This window comes from Canis lupus, chromosome 6 (assembly GCF_003254725.2).
Source record: "Canis lupus dingo isolate Sandy chromosome 6, ASM325472v2, whole genome shotgun sequence".
Classification (NCBI taxonomy): Eukaryota; Metazoa; Chordata; class Mammalia; order Carnivora; family Canidae; genus Canis; species Canis lupus.
In genome coordinates, this window is record NC_064248.1 from 9,646,544 (window position 1) to 9,662,531 (window position 15,988).

A 15,988-nucleotide genomic window follows, 5' to 3' on the forward strand; every position below is an offset into this window, starting at 1 on the left:
TTTCCCAGAGTTAGCAGTCTTTATGTTCTGTCTCCCTTTCTGATATTTCCCACACATTTCTTCTCCCTTCCCTTATATTCCCTTTCACTATTATTTATATTCCCCAAATGAATGAGAACATACACTGTTTGTCCTCCGATTGACTGACTTCACTCAGCATAATACCCTCCAGTTCCATCCACGTTGAAGAAAATGGTGGGTATTTGTCGTTTCTAATGGCTGAGGAATATTCCGTTGTATACATAAACCACATCTTCTTTATCCACTCATCTTTCGATGGACACCGAGGCTCCTTCAATAGTTTGGCTATTGTGGACATTGCTGCTAGAAACATCGGGGTGCAGGTAACCCGGCATTTCATTGCATCTGAATCTTTGGGGTAAATCCCCAACAGTGCAATTGCCTGGTCATAGGGAAGGTCTATTTTTAACTCTTTGAGGAACCTCCACACAGTTTTCCAGAGTGGCTGAACCAGTTCACATCCCCACCAACAGTGCAAGAGGGTTCCCCTTTCTCTGCATCCTCTCCAACATTTGTGGTTTCCTGCCTTGTTAATGTTCCCCATTCTCACTGGTGTGAGGTGGTATCTCATTGTGGTTTTGATTTGTATTTCCTTGATGGCCAGTGATGCAGAGCATTTTCTCATGTGCATGTTGGCCATGTCTATGTCTTCCTCTGTGAGATTTCTCTTCATGTCTCTTGCCCATTTCATGATTGGATTGTTTCTTTCGTGTTGAGTTTAAGAAGTTCTTTATAGATCTTGGAAACTAGCCCTTTCTCTGATACGTCATTTGCAAATATCTTCTCCCATTCTGTAGGTTGTCTTTTTGTTTTGTTGACTGTATCCTTTGCTGTGCAGAAGCTTATTAATCTTGATGAAGTCCCAATAGTTCATTTTTGCTTTTGTATCTTACAAGAAGTTACTGTGGCTGCATTCAAAAAGGGTGTTGCCTGTGTTCTCCTCTAGGATTTTGATGGAATCTTGTCTCACATTTAGATCTTTCATCCATTTTGAGTTTATCTTTGTGTATGGTGAAAGAGAGTGGTCTAGTTTCATTCTTCTGCATGTGGATGTCCAATTTTCCCAGCACCATTTATTGAAGAGACTGTCTTTCTTCCAATGGATAGTCTTTCCTCCTTTATTGAATTTATCTGTTTATCTGTTTTTGTGCCAGTACCTTTATCGAATTTATCTCCTTTATCTGTTTTTGTGTCAGTACCACACTGTCTTGATGACCACATCTTTGTAGTACACCCTGAAATCCGACATTGTGATGCCCCCAGCTACGGTTTTCTTTTTTAATATTCCTCTAGCTATTCAGGGTCTTTTCTGATTCCACACAAATCTTTAGATGATCTGTTCCAACTCTCTGAAGAAAGTCCATGGTATTTTGATAGGGATTGCATTAAATGTGTAAATTGCCCTGGGTAGCATTGACATTTTCACAATATTAATTCTGCCAATCCACGAGCTTGGAATATTTTTCCATCTCTTTGTGTCTTCCTCAATTTCTTTCAGAAGTGTTCTGTAGTTTTTAGGGTATAGATCCTTTACCTCTTTGGTTAGGTTTATTCCTAGGTATCTTATGCTTTTGGGTGCAATTGTAAATGGGATTGACTCCTTAATTTCTCTTTCTTCAGTCTCATTGTTAGTGTAGAGAAATGCCACTGACTTCTGGGCATTGATTTTGTATCCTGCCACACTGCTGAATTGCTGTATGAGTTCTAGCAATCTTGGGGTGGAAGCTTTTGGGTTTTCTGTGGACAGTGTCATGTCATCTGTGAAGAGGGAGAGTTTGACTTCTTCTTTGCCAATTTCAATGCCTTATATTTCTTTTTGTTGTCTGACTGCTGAGGCTAGGACTTCTAATACTATGTTGAAGAACAGTGGTGAGAGTGGACATCCCTGTCTTGTTCATGATCTTAGGGGAAAGGCTCCCAGTGTTTCCCCATTGAGAATGATATTTGCTGTGGGCTTTTTGTAGTTGTCTTTTAAGATGCTGAGGAATGTTCCCTCTATCCCTACACTCTGAAGAGTTTTGATCAGAAATGGATGCTGTATTTTGTCAAATGCTTTCTCTGCATCTATTGAGAGGATCATATGGTTCTTGTTTTTTCTCTTGATGATATGATGAATCACACTGATTGTTTTACAAGTGTTGAACCAGCCTTGCATCCCAGGGATAACCCTACTTGGTCATGGTGAATAATCTTCTTAATGTATTGTTGTATCCTATTGGCTAGTATCTTGTTGAGAATTTTTGCATCCGTATTCATCAGGGATATTGGTCTATAATTCTCCTTTTTGGTGGGGTCTTTGTCTGGTTTGGGAATTAAGGTGATGCTGGCCTCATAGAAGGAGTTTGGAAGTATTCCATCTCTCTCTCTCTTTCTTTCTTTCTTTCTTTCTTTCTTTCTTTCTTTCTTTCTTCTTTCTTCTTTCTTCTTTCTCTCTATCTTTCCAAACACCTTTAGTAGATTGGTATGGTTTCTTTAAACGTTTGCTAGAATTCCCCTGGGAAGCCATCTGGCCCTGGAATTTTGTGTCTTGGGAGGTTTTTGATGACTGCCTCAATTTCCTCCCTGGTTATTGGCCTTTTCAGGTTTTCTATTTCTTCCTGTTCCAGTCTTGGTAGTTTGTGGTTTTCCAGAAATGCATCCATTTCTTCTAGGTTGCCTAATTTATTGACATATAGCTGCTCATAATATGTTTTTAAAATCGTTTGTATTTCCATGGTGTTGGTGGTGATCTCTCCTTTCTCATTCATGATTTTATTAGAGTCTTTTCTCTCTTCTTTTTAAGAAGGCTGGTTAATGGTTTATCTATCTTCTAATTCTTTCAAAGAACCAACTACTGGTTTTGTAGATCTGTTCCACAGTTCTTCTGGTCTCTAGTTCATTGAGTTCTGCTCAAATCTTTACTAATTCTCTTCTTCTGCTGGGTGCAGGATCTATTTGCTGTTTTTTTCTCCAGCTCCTTTAGGTGCAAGGTTAGCTTTTGTATTTGAGTTCCTTCCAGTTTTTGGATGGATGCTTGTATTGTGATATATTTCCCCCTCAGGACTGCTTTTTGCTGTATTTTGAATGGTTGTATCTTCATTCTCATTAGTTTCTATGAATCTTTTTAATTCTTCCTTAATTTCCTGGTTGAAATTTTCATCTTTTAGTAGGGTGGTCCTTAACCTCCACGTGCTTGAAATCCTTCCAAACTTCTTCTTGTGATTTAGTTCTAATTTCAAAGCATTATGGTCTGAGAATATGCAGGGGACGATCTCAATCTTTTGGTATCGGTTAAGACCTGATTTGTGACCCAGTATGTGGTCTATTCTGGAGAAAGTTCCATGTGCACTGGAGAAGAATGTGTATTCAGTTGCGTTTGGATGTAAAGTTCTATAAATATCTGTGAAATCCATCTGGTCCAGTGTATCATTTAAAGCTCTTGTTTCTTTGGAGATGTTATGCTTAGAAGACCTGTCGATTGTAGAAAGCGCTAGATTGAAGTCACCAGGTATAAGTGTATTATTATCTAAGTATGTCTTAACTTTGGTTATTAATTGATTGATATACTTGGCAGCTCCCACGTTCAGGGCATAAATATTCATGATTGTTAGGTCCTCTTGTTGGATAGATCCTTTAAGTATGATATAGTGTCCCTCTTCATCTCTTACTACAGTCTTCGGGATAAACTTTAGTTTATCTGATATAAGGATGGCTACCCCTGCTTCTTTTGAGGGCCATTTGAATGGTAAATGGTTCTCCAACCTTTATTTTCAGGCTGTAAGTGTCCTTCTGTCTAAAATGAGTCTCTTGTAGACAGCAAATAGATGGGTCTTGTTTTTTTATCCAGTCTGAAACCCTGCACCTTTTGATGGGGTCATTAAGCCCATTCATGTTCAGAGTTACTATTGAAAGATATGAATTTAGCGTCATCATGATACCGATTCAGTCCCTGTTCTTGAGGATTGATCCCTTGGACTTCTTTCTTTTACGGAGTCCCCCTTAATATTTCTTGGAGAACTGGTTTGGTGGTCACATATTCTTTCTGTTTCTGCCTATCTTGGAAGCTCTTCTATTCTAAATGAGAGCCTTGCTGGATGAAGTATTCTTGGCTGCATGTTCTTCTCATTTAGATGCTGAATATACCCTGCCAGCTCTTTCTGGCCTGCCAGGTCTCTGTGGAAAGGTCTGCTATTAATCTATTATTTCTCCCCATAAAAGTTAGAGATTTCTTGTCTCTTGCTGCTTTAAGGATTTTCTCTTTATCTTTGGAATTTGCAAGCTTCACTATTAAATGTCGAGGTGTTGAGCGGTTTTTATTGATTTTGGGGGGGGGGGGGATCTCTCTATTTCCTGGATCTAAATGCCTGTTTCCCTTCCCAGATTAGGAAAGTTTTCAGCTATGATTTGTTCAAATACATATTCTGGACCTCTGTCCCTTTCGGCGCCCTCAGGAACCCCAATTAAAAGTAGATTTTTCCTTCTGAGGCTGTCATTTATTTCCCTTAACCTATCCTCATGATCTCTTGTTTTTCTCTTTTTCCTCAGTTTCCCTCTTTGTCATCAACTTGTCTTCTACGTCACTCACTTGTTCTTCTACCTCGTTAACCCTCGTCGTTAGGACCTCTAGTTTAGATTGCATCTCATTTAATTTATTTTTTATTTCTGCCTGATTAGATTTAAATTCTGCAGTCATGAAGTCTCTTGAGTCCTTTATGCTTTTTTCTAGAGCCACCAGTAGCTTTATAATTGTGCTTCTAAATTGGCTTTCTTACATTAAATTGTAATCCAAATTTTGTAACTCTGTGGGAAAGAGGACTGTTTCTGATTCTCTCTTTTGAGGTGAGTTTTTCCTTCTAGTCATTTTGTTCAGTGCAGAGTGGCCAAAAACAAGTTGTACTGGAAAAAGGAGAAAAGGAGAGAAAGAAAAAAAAGAAAAACAAAGGCGGAGGGGGGGCAAACAGAAAACAAAAAACAAGGGGGAGTATCCTCTGATTCTATATACTGTAAATCCCTCGACTCCCCTGGAACTTTCCAGTACTGCTTGGTCAATAACTTGCTTTTCCCCTGTCCTTCCAGCTGGTCTTCTGAGGGAGGGGCCTGCTGTGCTGATTCTCAGGTGTGAGCACTTGGGGGAGCTGCTCAGCCCCCTGCCTGGTGCAGGGCTCAGTGGGAGTTGTTTATCCTGTGAGGCCCCAGGAGGAACAACAACAGTGGCAGCGGCCAGCTCTCCAGCTCTGGAGTCAGCTCCAGCAGTAACTACCGCAGCTCTCAGTGTGCAGAGGCCTGGATGCTCCACGGGTGGGGCAGGGGCGCTGATCTGCACGGCTCAGAGCCGCCCAGCGGCAGGAGCGTCCTGGCTGTTCTGTGCTCTCCCAGCCTCTGCCTGTTCCGGGGGAGCGCCGGATCCTGGGCTGTGGCCCCCCACGCCCTGGGCTCCGGCGCCTGCGCTGCTGGAATCGAGCTGCTGGGGCCCCGCAGCCCCCTCCGCGTGGAGCCACGCCTCCGGAGCTGCTCCCGGGCTCCACCTTGTACACGCTGCAGGCCTTAAGGGAGCTCGGCCGCAGTGTGTGGCGTGCTCTCCTCCCGGGGCACAGGAGCTCTCTTAGTGTCCCTGGGAGCCTGAGGGCATCTCCGCCCCTCCTGGGGTCCTGCTCCAACTCCCTGCAAGCACCTTTCCGACCGGGAAGATTGGTGAAGCTTCTGCTTCTCCGGTCGGGGCTTTCCTGTCCTGGGGACATTTGCCCCACAGCCTTAGCCTTCTCCTCGCGGGGCCCCTCCCCCTTGGATGCTTTTTATTTCTTTATTTTTTTCCCCATTTTCTTACCTTCATAGAAGCGCGAATTCTTCTCACTGTAGCATTCCAGCTGTTCTCTCTTTAAATCTCAGGCCGAATTTGTAGGTTTTCAGGATGAATTGGTGGGGACAGGTGACTTGGGGACTCTACTCCTCTGCCATCTTGCCCCTCCTCCCCACGTGTCCTCCTTAATGACTGTCACCCAGTTATCCCATTCCCCCACCCACCTCCCCTTCAGCAACCCTCAGTTTGTTTCCCAGATTTAAGAGTCTCTCAGAGTTTGTCTTCCTCTCTGACTTTGCCCTATTCAGTTCCCCCTCCTTCTCTTATGGTCCCTTGCATTATTTTTTTATATTCCATATATGAGTGAAACCATATTACATATATATAATATATATCATATATAATTATATGTTATATATTATTATATATTATATCATACTATATCATTATATGATATAATGATTATATCATTATACATTATATCATATATAATTATATATTATATCATATATAATTATCATTTTTTTAATTTTCAATTGACTTATTTCACTTATACTCTCCACTTCCATCCACATCAGTGTAAATGGTAAGTATTCATCCTTTGTAATGACTGAGTAGTATTCCATATATATAATACTATATATATAATTTTTATCCATTTATCTGTTGAAGGACATCTCAGTTCCTTCCACAGTTTGGCTATTGTGGACATTGCTTCTATGAACATTGGGGTGCAGATGCCCCTTTGTTTCACTACATCTGTATCTTTGGTTTAAATACCCAGTGGTGCAATTGCTGGGTCATAAGGTAACTGTATTTTTAACTTCTTGAGGAAGCTCCATAATGTTTTCCAAAGTGGCTATACCAGCTTGCGTTCTCAGAGTGAGAGGGTGCCCCTTTCTCCACATCCTTGCTAACATTTGCTGTTTCCTCTCTTGTTAATTTCAGCCATTTGACTGGTGTAAAGTGGTATCTCATTGTGGTTTTGATTTGTATTTCCCTGATGACAAATGTTATGGAGTATTTTTTCATGTGCTTATTGGCCATTTGTATGTCTTCTTTGGAGAAATGTCTGTTCATGTCTTCTGTTCATTTCTTGACTGGATCGTTTGTTTTTTAGGTGTTGAATTTGATAAGTTCTTTATAGATATTGGATAATAGCCCTTTATCTAATATATCATTTGCAAATATCTTCTCCCATCCCATGGATTGCCTTTTAATTTTGTTGACTGTTTCCTTAGCTGTGCAAAAGCTTTTGATCTTGATGAAGTCCCAATAGTTCGTTTTTGTTTTTGTTTCCTTTGTCTTTGAAGACATATCTAACAAGAAGTTGCTGTAGTCGAGGTCAAAGAGGTTGCTGCCTATGTTCTCTTCTAGGATTTTTATGAATTCCTGGCTCACATGTAGGTCTTTCATCCATTTTGAGTTTATCTTTGTGTATGGTGTAAAAGAATGGTATAGTTTCATTCTTCTCATGTGCCTGTCCAATTTTCCCAACACCATTTATTGAAGAGACTGCCTTTTTTTCCTTTGGACATTCCTTTCCGCTTTGTCAAAGATTAGTTGATCATAGAGATGAAAGTCCATTTCCGGGTTCTCTATTCTGTTCCATTGATCTATGTATCTGTTTTGTGCCAGTATCATGCTGTCTTGATGTTCACAGCTTTGTAATATAGCTTGAAATCAGGCATTGTGATGCCCCCAGTTTTGGTTTTCTTTTTCAACATTCTGGTTCCGTATACATTTTAGGATTATTTATTCCAGCTCTGTGAAAAATGTCAGTGGTATTTTGATAGGGATTGCATTAAATATGTAGAATGTACTGGGTAGCATAGACATTTTCACAATATTTATTCTTCCAATCCATGAATATGGAATGTTTATCAATCTCTTTGTGTCTTCCTCAATTTCTTTCATAAGTGTTCTGTAGTTTTAGAGTACCAATTCTTTGCCTCTTTGGTTAGGTTATCTATCATAGTTATCTTATGGTTATTGGCTATAGTTATCTTATGGTTTTTGGTACAGTTGTAATTGGGATCAATTCCTTAATTTCTCTTTCTTCTCTCTCATTGTTAATGTATAGAAATGCAACTGATTTCTGTGCATTGATTTTATATCCTGCCACATTGCTGAATTGCTGTATGAGAACTAGCCATTTTGGGATGGAGTCTTATGGGTTTTCCACATTAAGTATCATGCCAGATGCACTCTGAGAAGGTCACCTTCCAGGGATAGCTTGAACCTAATAATTAGGTGTTGTTTGCTGTGAGGTAGGTTTGGGGGTAAGTGACTCCAATCCTGACTTGTTTTTTCTTTTTTATAACTTTAAGAACCTTGACTTTGTAGAAGAATACACACCAGCTACAGATTAGGAGTAGGTATTCCTCAACTTCAGTTTGTCTGACTTTTTTCAGGATTTCTTTCAGGTTTGCCTCCTTGGCAAGCATATCCCAGAGGTGCCACTGAGTTTTTCTCACTGCATCTTATAGGGTGATTTGCCATCATTTCCTCCTGTTCCTGATGATGCTTACTGGTCAACTAGGGCTCCACTGTATGAGTTGCTCTTTCCTTTTGGTAACTCGTGAGTGTTTCAGCATTAGTACTCTGAAACTGTGTGAGTGTCCTCATCAATTGTAATCTATCTCTGTATTTATCTCCACCTTTGTGTATTTGTTTTCCTATTTTATTCAAGGGGTTATAATCTCTTCTTATTGTTAGTTATCATGATACCCAAATCATGCTTTATGGGTGGGTGAAGCCCCTCAAGCTGGCTCTGCATTCCTTGGACATGTCCCTATCACTGTGTAGCACAACCTGCTCCAAGTTCATCATGTGCTGTCTCAGAGTGGAATCAGCCATGTATCTGAGAAGCTCTAGTTCTTTTTAGTGGAAAATGACATTTATAAGCCAAGATTTGGATACAAGGTGTTCTTAAGGCTCTTACAAAGTCACCGTTTCTAAGAACTATCTGTGGAGAGAGGTAGGGGAAATGTGTTTTTACACACAGAGACAAACATTTCTACCAATCTATCATCTATCTATAGAAAAGCAGGACTTTACATTGACACCCTCACTTTCAATCTCTGACTATATAGGCTTCTTTTGGTTTTCTCCCTTTCCAAATCAATGACTCCCTACTCTTACGGTAAGAAACTCCTGAAACAATTTATCATTAATATATTTACTTATTTGATAAATCCCCCTCCATGTAACTAATCCCTACTCCATCCCTCAACACTCATGAATACCCCCACAATTTTACTTGGGTTCTATACACTGTATTTAGGCTCTGGGGGCTCTTACCAGCCACGCCTCCATATGGACACCCTTCTCACCTAGCTTGGGCTCCCACAGCCATGCCAGAATGCTCCATGTGGACACACTCCATGTGGACCCCCTCCCCACCCTACTCAGTCTCTAACTTGGAGTCAGGTCACTGTGACTCGCTTCTCTGTCCCTGACCTCCAATGTGAGGCTACCCTCTCGCCTGTGCCCCACCTATGGCTTAAGGACTGAATTATCTAGGAAGGAAAACAAAGGAAAAGGAGAGGAGAAGCGAAAGAAGGGGCTGGAAGGGAGAGTTGGAAAGGAAGAATCCTATTCATCTTCTGATACCAGCTGAAACAGACAAATGCTTTTAGCCTTTCTTCCCAAACAACTGGACAACCAACCGTCTCTTATTTGATGTTCATTGTGTCAGGACAGTTGGGAGCTGAGGCTGGAACACAAAGACAAATATGTTCGCTGCCTACCAGAACAGCAGGGAAGAGGACACAAAAATATTAAATCAAAACTAATAATATAATACCAAGTGCCTCAATCAAGAGATATAAAAAAAACATGTGATCCAAAACCTGTAGAATTAAACTAGAAATATACATTCTGAGCAATAGGCAAAGTCACAGTAGATTAACTCTCACCTATCTTAACTGAGCACATCGGAGTTCTGAACAAGCTCCATTCACCCAGGGACTGTAATGGTCAAAGCATTCATTCACTGGCTCTTACTCATCAGTTCTATAGATTCCCCCTTAATGTGGATGAAGCCATGTTAATACTTTTGTAAAGAGATGTTGATTGACTTGCTAAGTGTAATATTCAATGTAGAATATTCCAAATAAGACATGTGATATAAATGTCATTACCACCACCACCACAATAATTCCTGTTTCCATTAAAGTTTGTTGATAAAGTTATTGAGAAAGTTTTATTCTAGATCAACACTCAGGGTAGTAGATGGTACAAACTGGGGGTAGTCTGTGTGAAACAGATAAACTGTGTCTACATGTCTGGCACTTATGAGCTACTTCCTTTATTCCCCATAATATATAATGCTCTACACAGATACCAGAGAAAGCTAAATGAATGTGTGGAATCCCTAGTCATCTGTCACAGGTTGTACATGAAGCCCACCTTCATTTCTGTTCTGGTTTTTTTTTTTTATGATAGTCACAGAGAGAGAGAGAGAGAGAGAGAGAGAGAGAGAGGCAGACACAGGCAGAGGGAGAAGCAGGCTCCGAGCACCAGGAGCCTGACATGGGATTCGATCCCGGGTCTCTAGGATCGCGCCCTGGGCCAAAGGCAGGCGCCAAACCGCTGCGCCACCCAGGGATCATTTCTGGGGTTTTTAATATATTTTTTATTGAAGTTTGATTTGCCAACATACATTGTAACACCCAGTGCTCATCCCGTCAAGTGCCCTCCTCAGTGCCCGTCAGTCACCCCATCCCCCCACCTGCCTCCCCTTCCACTATCCCTTGTACATTTCCCAGAGTTAAGAGTTTCTCATTCTGTGTCACCCTCTCTAATTTTTCCCACTCGTTTTCCCTTCTTTCCCCTACAACCCCTTTCACTATTTCTTATATTCCCTACATGAGTGAAACCACATAATCAAAGGAAATTGAGGTCTCTGGTGTTCTGGGATAGTTTCTTGAAGAACAAAAGGAAGTCCTTAGGGAAAGTCAGGCTCCATTTACACTCCCATCTCTTGGCTCAACCTTGAGAACAATGGGCTTTTCAGGTTGAATAATCCCTTGAGCATTTAATTTCAGGGGGATCTGCAACAGTTAAACAAGTATATGAGAAACGACCATGAAAATCCAGCTAACAACAGAAGCAAAGCAGGCAAGATATATGAAGGACAATAATGCATTACAAATATATAAATACTACTTATAGATTCATATATCTCTGATTCTTTAAAATTATTCTGTAAGTTGTCAAGACTGGAGTATGTAAGCATTCATCCATCACTCATTCAACAGAGTATCTACTGACCACCCACTCAGTACCAGGCTGGAGACAAACTCATATTGGTTTATATACTTTTATATTTAAATTTTAAGTAAAAAGGATGAGTATTTAAATTTAAGACAGATTCTTACCTATTATGGCAAACAATTTTGAAAAGTGAGAGAGATAATTTTGTATACGTTGAAGCTTGTAGGCCATCCTGAGTGTTTATTACACATTTTATCATATGAACATCTACACTGATAAACATCCTGTACTCTCTCCCATGGAAACATCCATCCATGATAACAGACTAGCATGGAAAGGGAGCACAGCCTGACTGGAGAAGGTGGAGCCAAGTAGCTAGGATGGCCTGGACCATGGGACTCCTTCACATCAGTCAGGCATGTTTCACACCAGTGACTCTCAACCTTGCTTGCACTTGAGAATCAGTGGGGACACATTTAAAGCCATTCTCTGGGTGAATTATGTTAGAATATAGGATTTTTAATGAACCCACTGACTTCAGAGTAAAACCAAGGTTGAGAACCATGGTCACAATAGTGTCTATAAATTGTAGTGGAGAAGAGCATCATTCAAAAGTCACATCATGGTTATCACCACATTGCACATCATGATTGTGCACAATGTGTTCCTTTCCTTTCAGTGGACTTGAAAGAGATTTAAAACACTACTCAAGATCAAAGGACTGTGCATAATAATTTCATGTGAACTATACTGACAGATGACCCTTATGGTTGGGCGGTTATGAATCACAGATGTGGCACTCAAGAGCTAAAGGACCCTTCAAGGCCACAGATGACTCTAATAGATTACTGGGCTGATAGAACAAATTACTAAGGATAAAGTGAGCACATTCGCTCACAAACACACACACACACACACACACATCTATTTCATATCTCTTAGTTAAAAAAAAACCAATAAAACACTATTTATGCAGAACGTTATCTCTCTGACCTGTGTTTCTTTACAAGGTTTGAAGGAGAAGTTCTGCAGGACCCTAACAAGGGCAAGTTTCATGTTCATGATCGCAAACCTCATTCCAATGCAGTTTCGGGGTCCAGTTCCAAAAGGCAGGTATGTATAAGGATTTATGCTGTCCTTGTTCTTCCTACTGAACCTGGCTCCACAATGGAAGTGGAAAACAAGTTTAGTTAATCATAAAGACCACAAGAAGTACATGTTTGGGGTTCTCAACCAGGAGTATATAGGAAACTTTGATGGGTTGTTTACTGTAATCCTGCTATGCTTATTCTGCTATGACAATTGTAAGCTACAGGTCGTTGGATTCCCCTTGCCCTATGGGAGCATTCAGTCTTGCTGAGGACATGACATAAAGCTGTTGAAAAGATTTACCTTAGACACTAGAATTATATTGAGGGTGGTGTGATGTTCACACTTTGAAAGGCAAGCAGGAAATGAGCCTGACTGGAGGAAAGGTAGGTTGATGCCTCCATTCCCACTTATGTTGGTCACATGCTCATAGAAAAAGGAAGTAGAGAAATGCCTCCTATGTTTTACCATTGTTATTTTTCCCTTCACATCCCTACACTCCCTGCAAGGACCACTCCCAACCACTTACACGGAAAAGATTTTCACATGATTTACATGGGCACGTGACGCTACTCCACTATAATGATACTTAGATCTATGTATAATCATTATAATCATTGAGTTTTTGTCTATCTGTTCTAAGACACTATAAATTCCTTTTGGGTTAGACCTATGCTTCATTCAAAATTCATTCCTTGGGATCCCTGGGTGGCTCAGCGGTTTAGCGCCTGCCTTTGGCCCCGGGCGTGATCCTGGAGTCCAGGGATTGAGCCCCACATCGGGCTTCTCTCTGACTGTGCTTTTCTCTCTGCCTGTGTCTCTGCCTTTCTCTCTCTCTTTACACACTTTCATGAATAAATAAATAAAATCTTTTTAAAAAACTCATTCCTTAATACTTATATTCAGGAAACATGTGGATTTGGGAAAATGATAATGGCATTTAGGTGAGGTATTATTTAAACTCCTTTTATCATGAAGAACATACTGAAATGTTTCCATGATATGCCTTAAAATAATATGGAAAACAGTAAAAGAATTATAATGGTGTGTGGATGGAGTAGCTGATATGGGTTAGTAGTTACTAGGCAGGTGGTGGGCATATATAAATTCATTAAAAGTATTTCATAGACTTGTGTCTATATAATGTTTGTGCATGTGTCAAAAATTCTCTGCAACATGGGAGACTGGGTGGCTCAGATGGTTAAGCATCTGCCTTTGGCTCAGGGAATGATCTTCACGTCCTGTAATCAAGCCCCATATTGGGGCTTCTCCTTCTCCCTCTGCTCCTCCCCCTGCTTATGCTTGCTTTCTCTCAAACAAATAAAATCTTTTTAAAAAATTATCCATAAGGGGTACCTGGGTGGCTCAGTTGGTTAAGTGTCTGCCTTTGGCTCAGGTCATGATATTAGGGTACTCCAGTGGAGCCCCACATCAAGTTCCCTGCCCAACAGGGATCCTGCTTCTCCTTCTGTCCCTCCCCCCTGCTTGTGCTCTCTCTCTCTCACTCTCTCACTCACTCTCTGCCTATCTGAAATAATAAATAAAATCTTTTTTTAATTATTCATAATTGATATTTTTAATACATGGATTTCACTACCTGGCACAGTTCCTAACACATGTAGGTAAGCACTTCCTCTCATGGCTGAATGAATCATAAACAAGTACAGAAGTGATCACTGGTTTCTGTTTGAGAAGCTATAGGAGACTGAACAGCTGAACTTGTGGGAGCCATCAGGTCTCCTGGTCCAGAAAACAGATGACTTGGTCAACTCTAAGTTCTTTCAGCAAGTACTATGTGTAGACGCATTGCTAGCACTAAGGACACCATGAGCCCAGAAAAGAGCTCTGCTAACAGGGACTTTTAGTCGGGGGCTAAACATCTAGGTCTCTAAAAACTCATCCAAATTTTGCCCACCAATACAATAAACAGGAAAGCATGGACTTTTGCAGAATTCAGGCTTACCCAAAGCCAGACTCTGCTCTGAATTCCCAGAAGAGAAAACTCAAGACCCCTCCAAGGAGGATGTCTAAATGGCTAGAGAACAGATGACCTCACTTTGGATAAATCCCAGATACTAGAGAGATGAGAGATGCTTAGAACTGCAACCACAGACAGCACAGGACCTATCAGGTCTCCAGCACACTCTGTCCTCAGGCTGCTGCTCCTCCTGCCAGGGATGTGAACTCTCAGCACCACAGCCTCTGTCCTCACACTATACCTAGCAGACATGGTGGCGCAGGGTTACAAACACAGAATGCGAAAATCTAAGGAGTAAATCCAGAGAGCTAAAGAGGACAGAAACACTAAAGTAACAAAAAGTCCCATTTTCTTAATTAAGATAATGGTTAAGTATATTATGTATATACATATAATCACAAACACAATTATGGTACGTTGTTTATACTTTACTGTTACATTAACTCAGTACCTCAAAAATATATAATGCCATCTTAACTTTTAAGCTTCTATATATGCATAGAAAAACATCCACAAGGACATACATCACATGATTAATAATCCTGATATATTGTGACTGGTGATGATGTTAATTTTCTTTATTCTCAACTAGAGTTTGTAAAATTTGGACAATAATGTTCATTTTGTAACAAGAAAAATACTTCTAAGAATAAAAAAATGTACAAATAAATCATTGTACCACCACACGATTGTCATCTATACTAAGAAAATACAGAATATCCTCCAATATGAGGGTGGGTTCCCCTTTGCAGGGTTCCCTGTACCTTTCAGGTCGGAATTCCTCAGGCTCTGGCCAGAGACTCTGGTCTCGATGAAGAGTAAAGGTTGGCACCATCACCACTGTCCCTTTGGGAATGAACACACCACTGATTTCCACATCTTTCTTACAGACCCTCTCAAGTCTACCAGCGATTGGGTATAATCGGAGAGTTTCATTCAACACCATGTCCAGATATTCCATCTGCACAAGGGCATCGTAAGTGGGCAATGCCTGGAAGGAAAGAAACAGATTTTGATAAATTGAGATTTGGGGGCAGCCCGGGTGGTTCAGCTGTTTAGCACCACCTTCAGCGTAGGGTGTGATCCTTGAGACCCGGGATCAAGTCCTGCGTCAGGCTCCCTGCATGGAGCCTGCTTCTCCCTCTGCCTGTGTCTCTACCTTCTCTCTCTCTCTCTCTCTCTCTCAAATAAATAAATAAATAAATAAATAAATAAATAAATAAAATCTTTTTAAAAATTGAGATTTGGGATCAAAGTTCAATGCACTGTATATACTACTACTGAAGTATTAGGAACACCTAAGAATCATGTATTTTGGTAAAGGGTATTTGTGGACATTTGAATGTCTAGCATGTCCTTTGATCTACTCAATGGCTCACTGACATGTGAGTCATAGACGTAAGCAGCAATAGTAATGACTGGGGGAGACGACTATGACGATCTCCTACACAGGGCCTGAAATCCTTCCCACTACCAGGTAATGGTTTTTCTTCCTTGTGTGAACAAAAGTGACTAATAGAGTGTGACCCTTGACCTTTTTTCTACATTTTTTGTTTAAATTTATTTTATTAACATATAGTGTATTATTAGTTTCAGAGGAAGAATTAGAATTAGAACTGACTGCTCAGTTCATATAATACCCAGCGCTCATTACATCAAGTGCCTTCCTGAATGCCCATTACCCTACTACCCTAACCCCTCTTCCACCTCCTCTCCAGCAACCCTCATTTGTTTCCTATACTTAAGAGTCTCTTATGGCTTGTCTCTCTCTGTTTTTTTTTTCATTTGTTTTTATTGAAGTTCTATTGGCCAACATATAGTATAACACCCAGTACTCATCTCATCAAGTGCCCTCCTCAGTGCCCATCACCCAGAATCCCAACTCTCTCTCTGTTTTAATCATA

General features: G+C 40.6%; 1 protein-coding gene across 1 annotated transcript in view; it reads right to left on the reverse strand.

The window, feature by feature from the left end:
* Positions 1–9,990: 9,990 nt before the first annotated feature.
* LOC112646266 (cytochrome P450 3A12) overlaps positions 9,991–15,988 on the reverse strand; it is a 33,352-nt gene continuing 27,354 nt past the window's right edge. The window contains exons 11-13 of the mRNA XM_025426105.3: positions 14,849–15,075; positions 12,011–12,173; positions 9,991–10,854 (exon numbers count right to left, since the gene is read on the reverse strand). Coding sequence (XP_025281890.2) covers positions 10,759–10,854; positions 12,011–12,173; positions 14,849–15,075 — 486 coding nt within the window. The 3' untranslated portion in view covers positions 9,991–10,758. The remainder of the gene's footprint in view (positions 10,855–12,010; positions 12,174–14,848; positions 15,076–15,988) is intronic.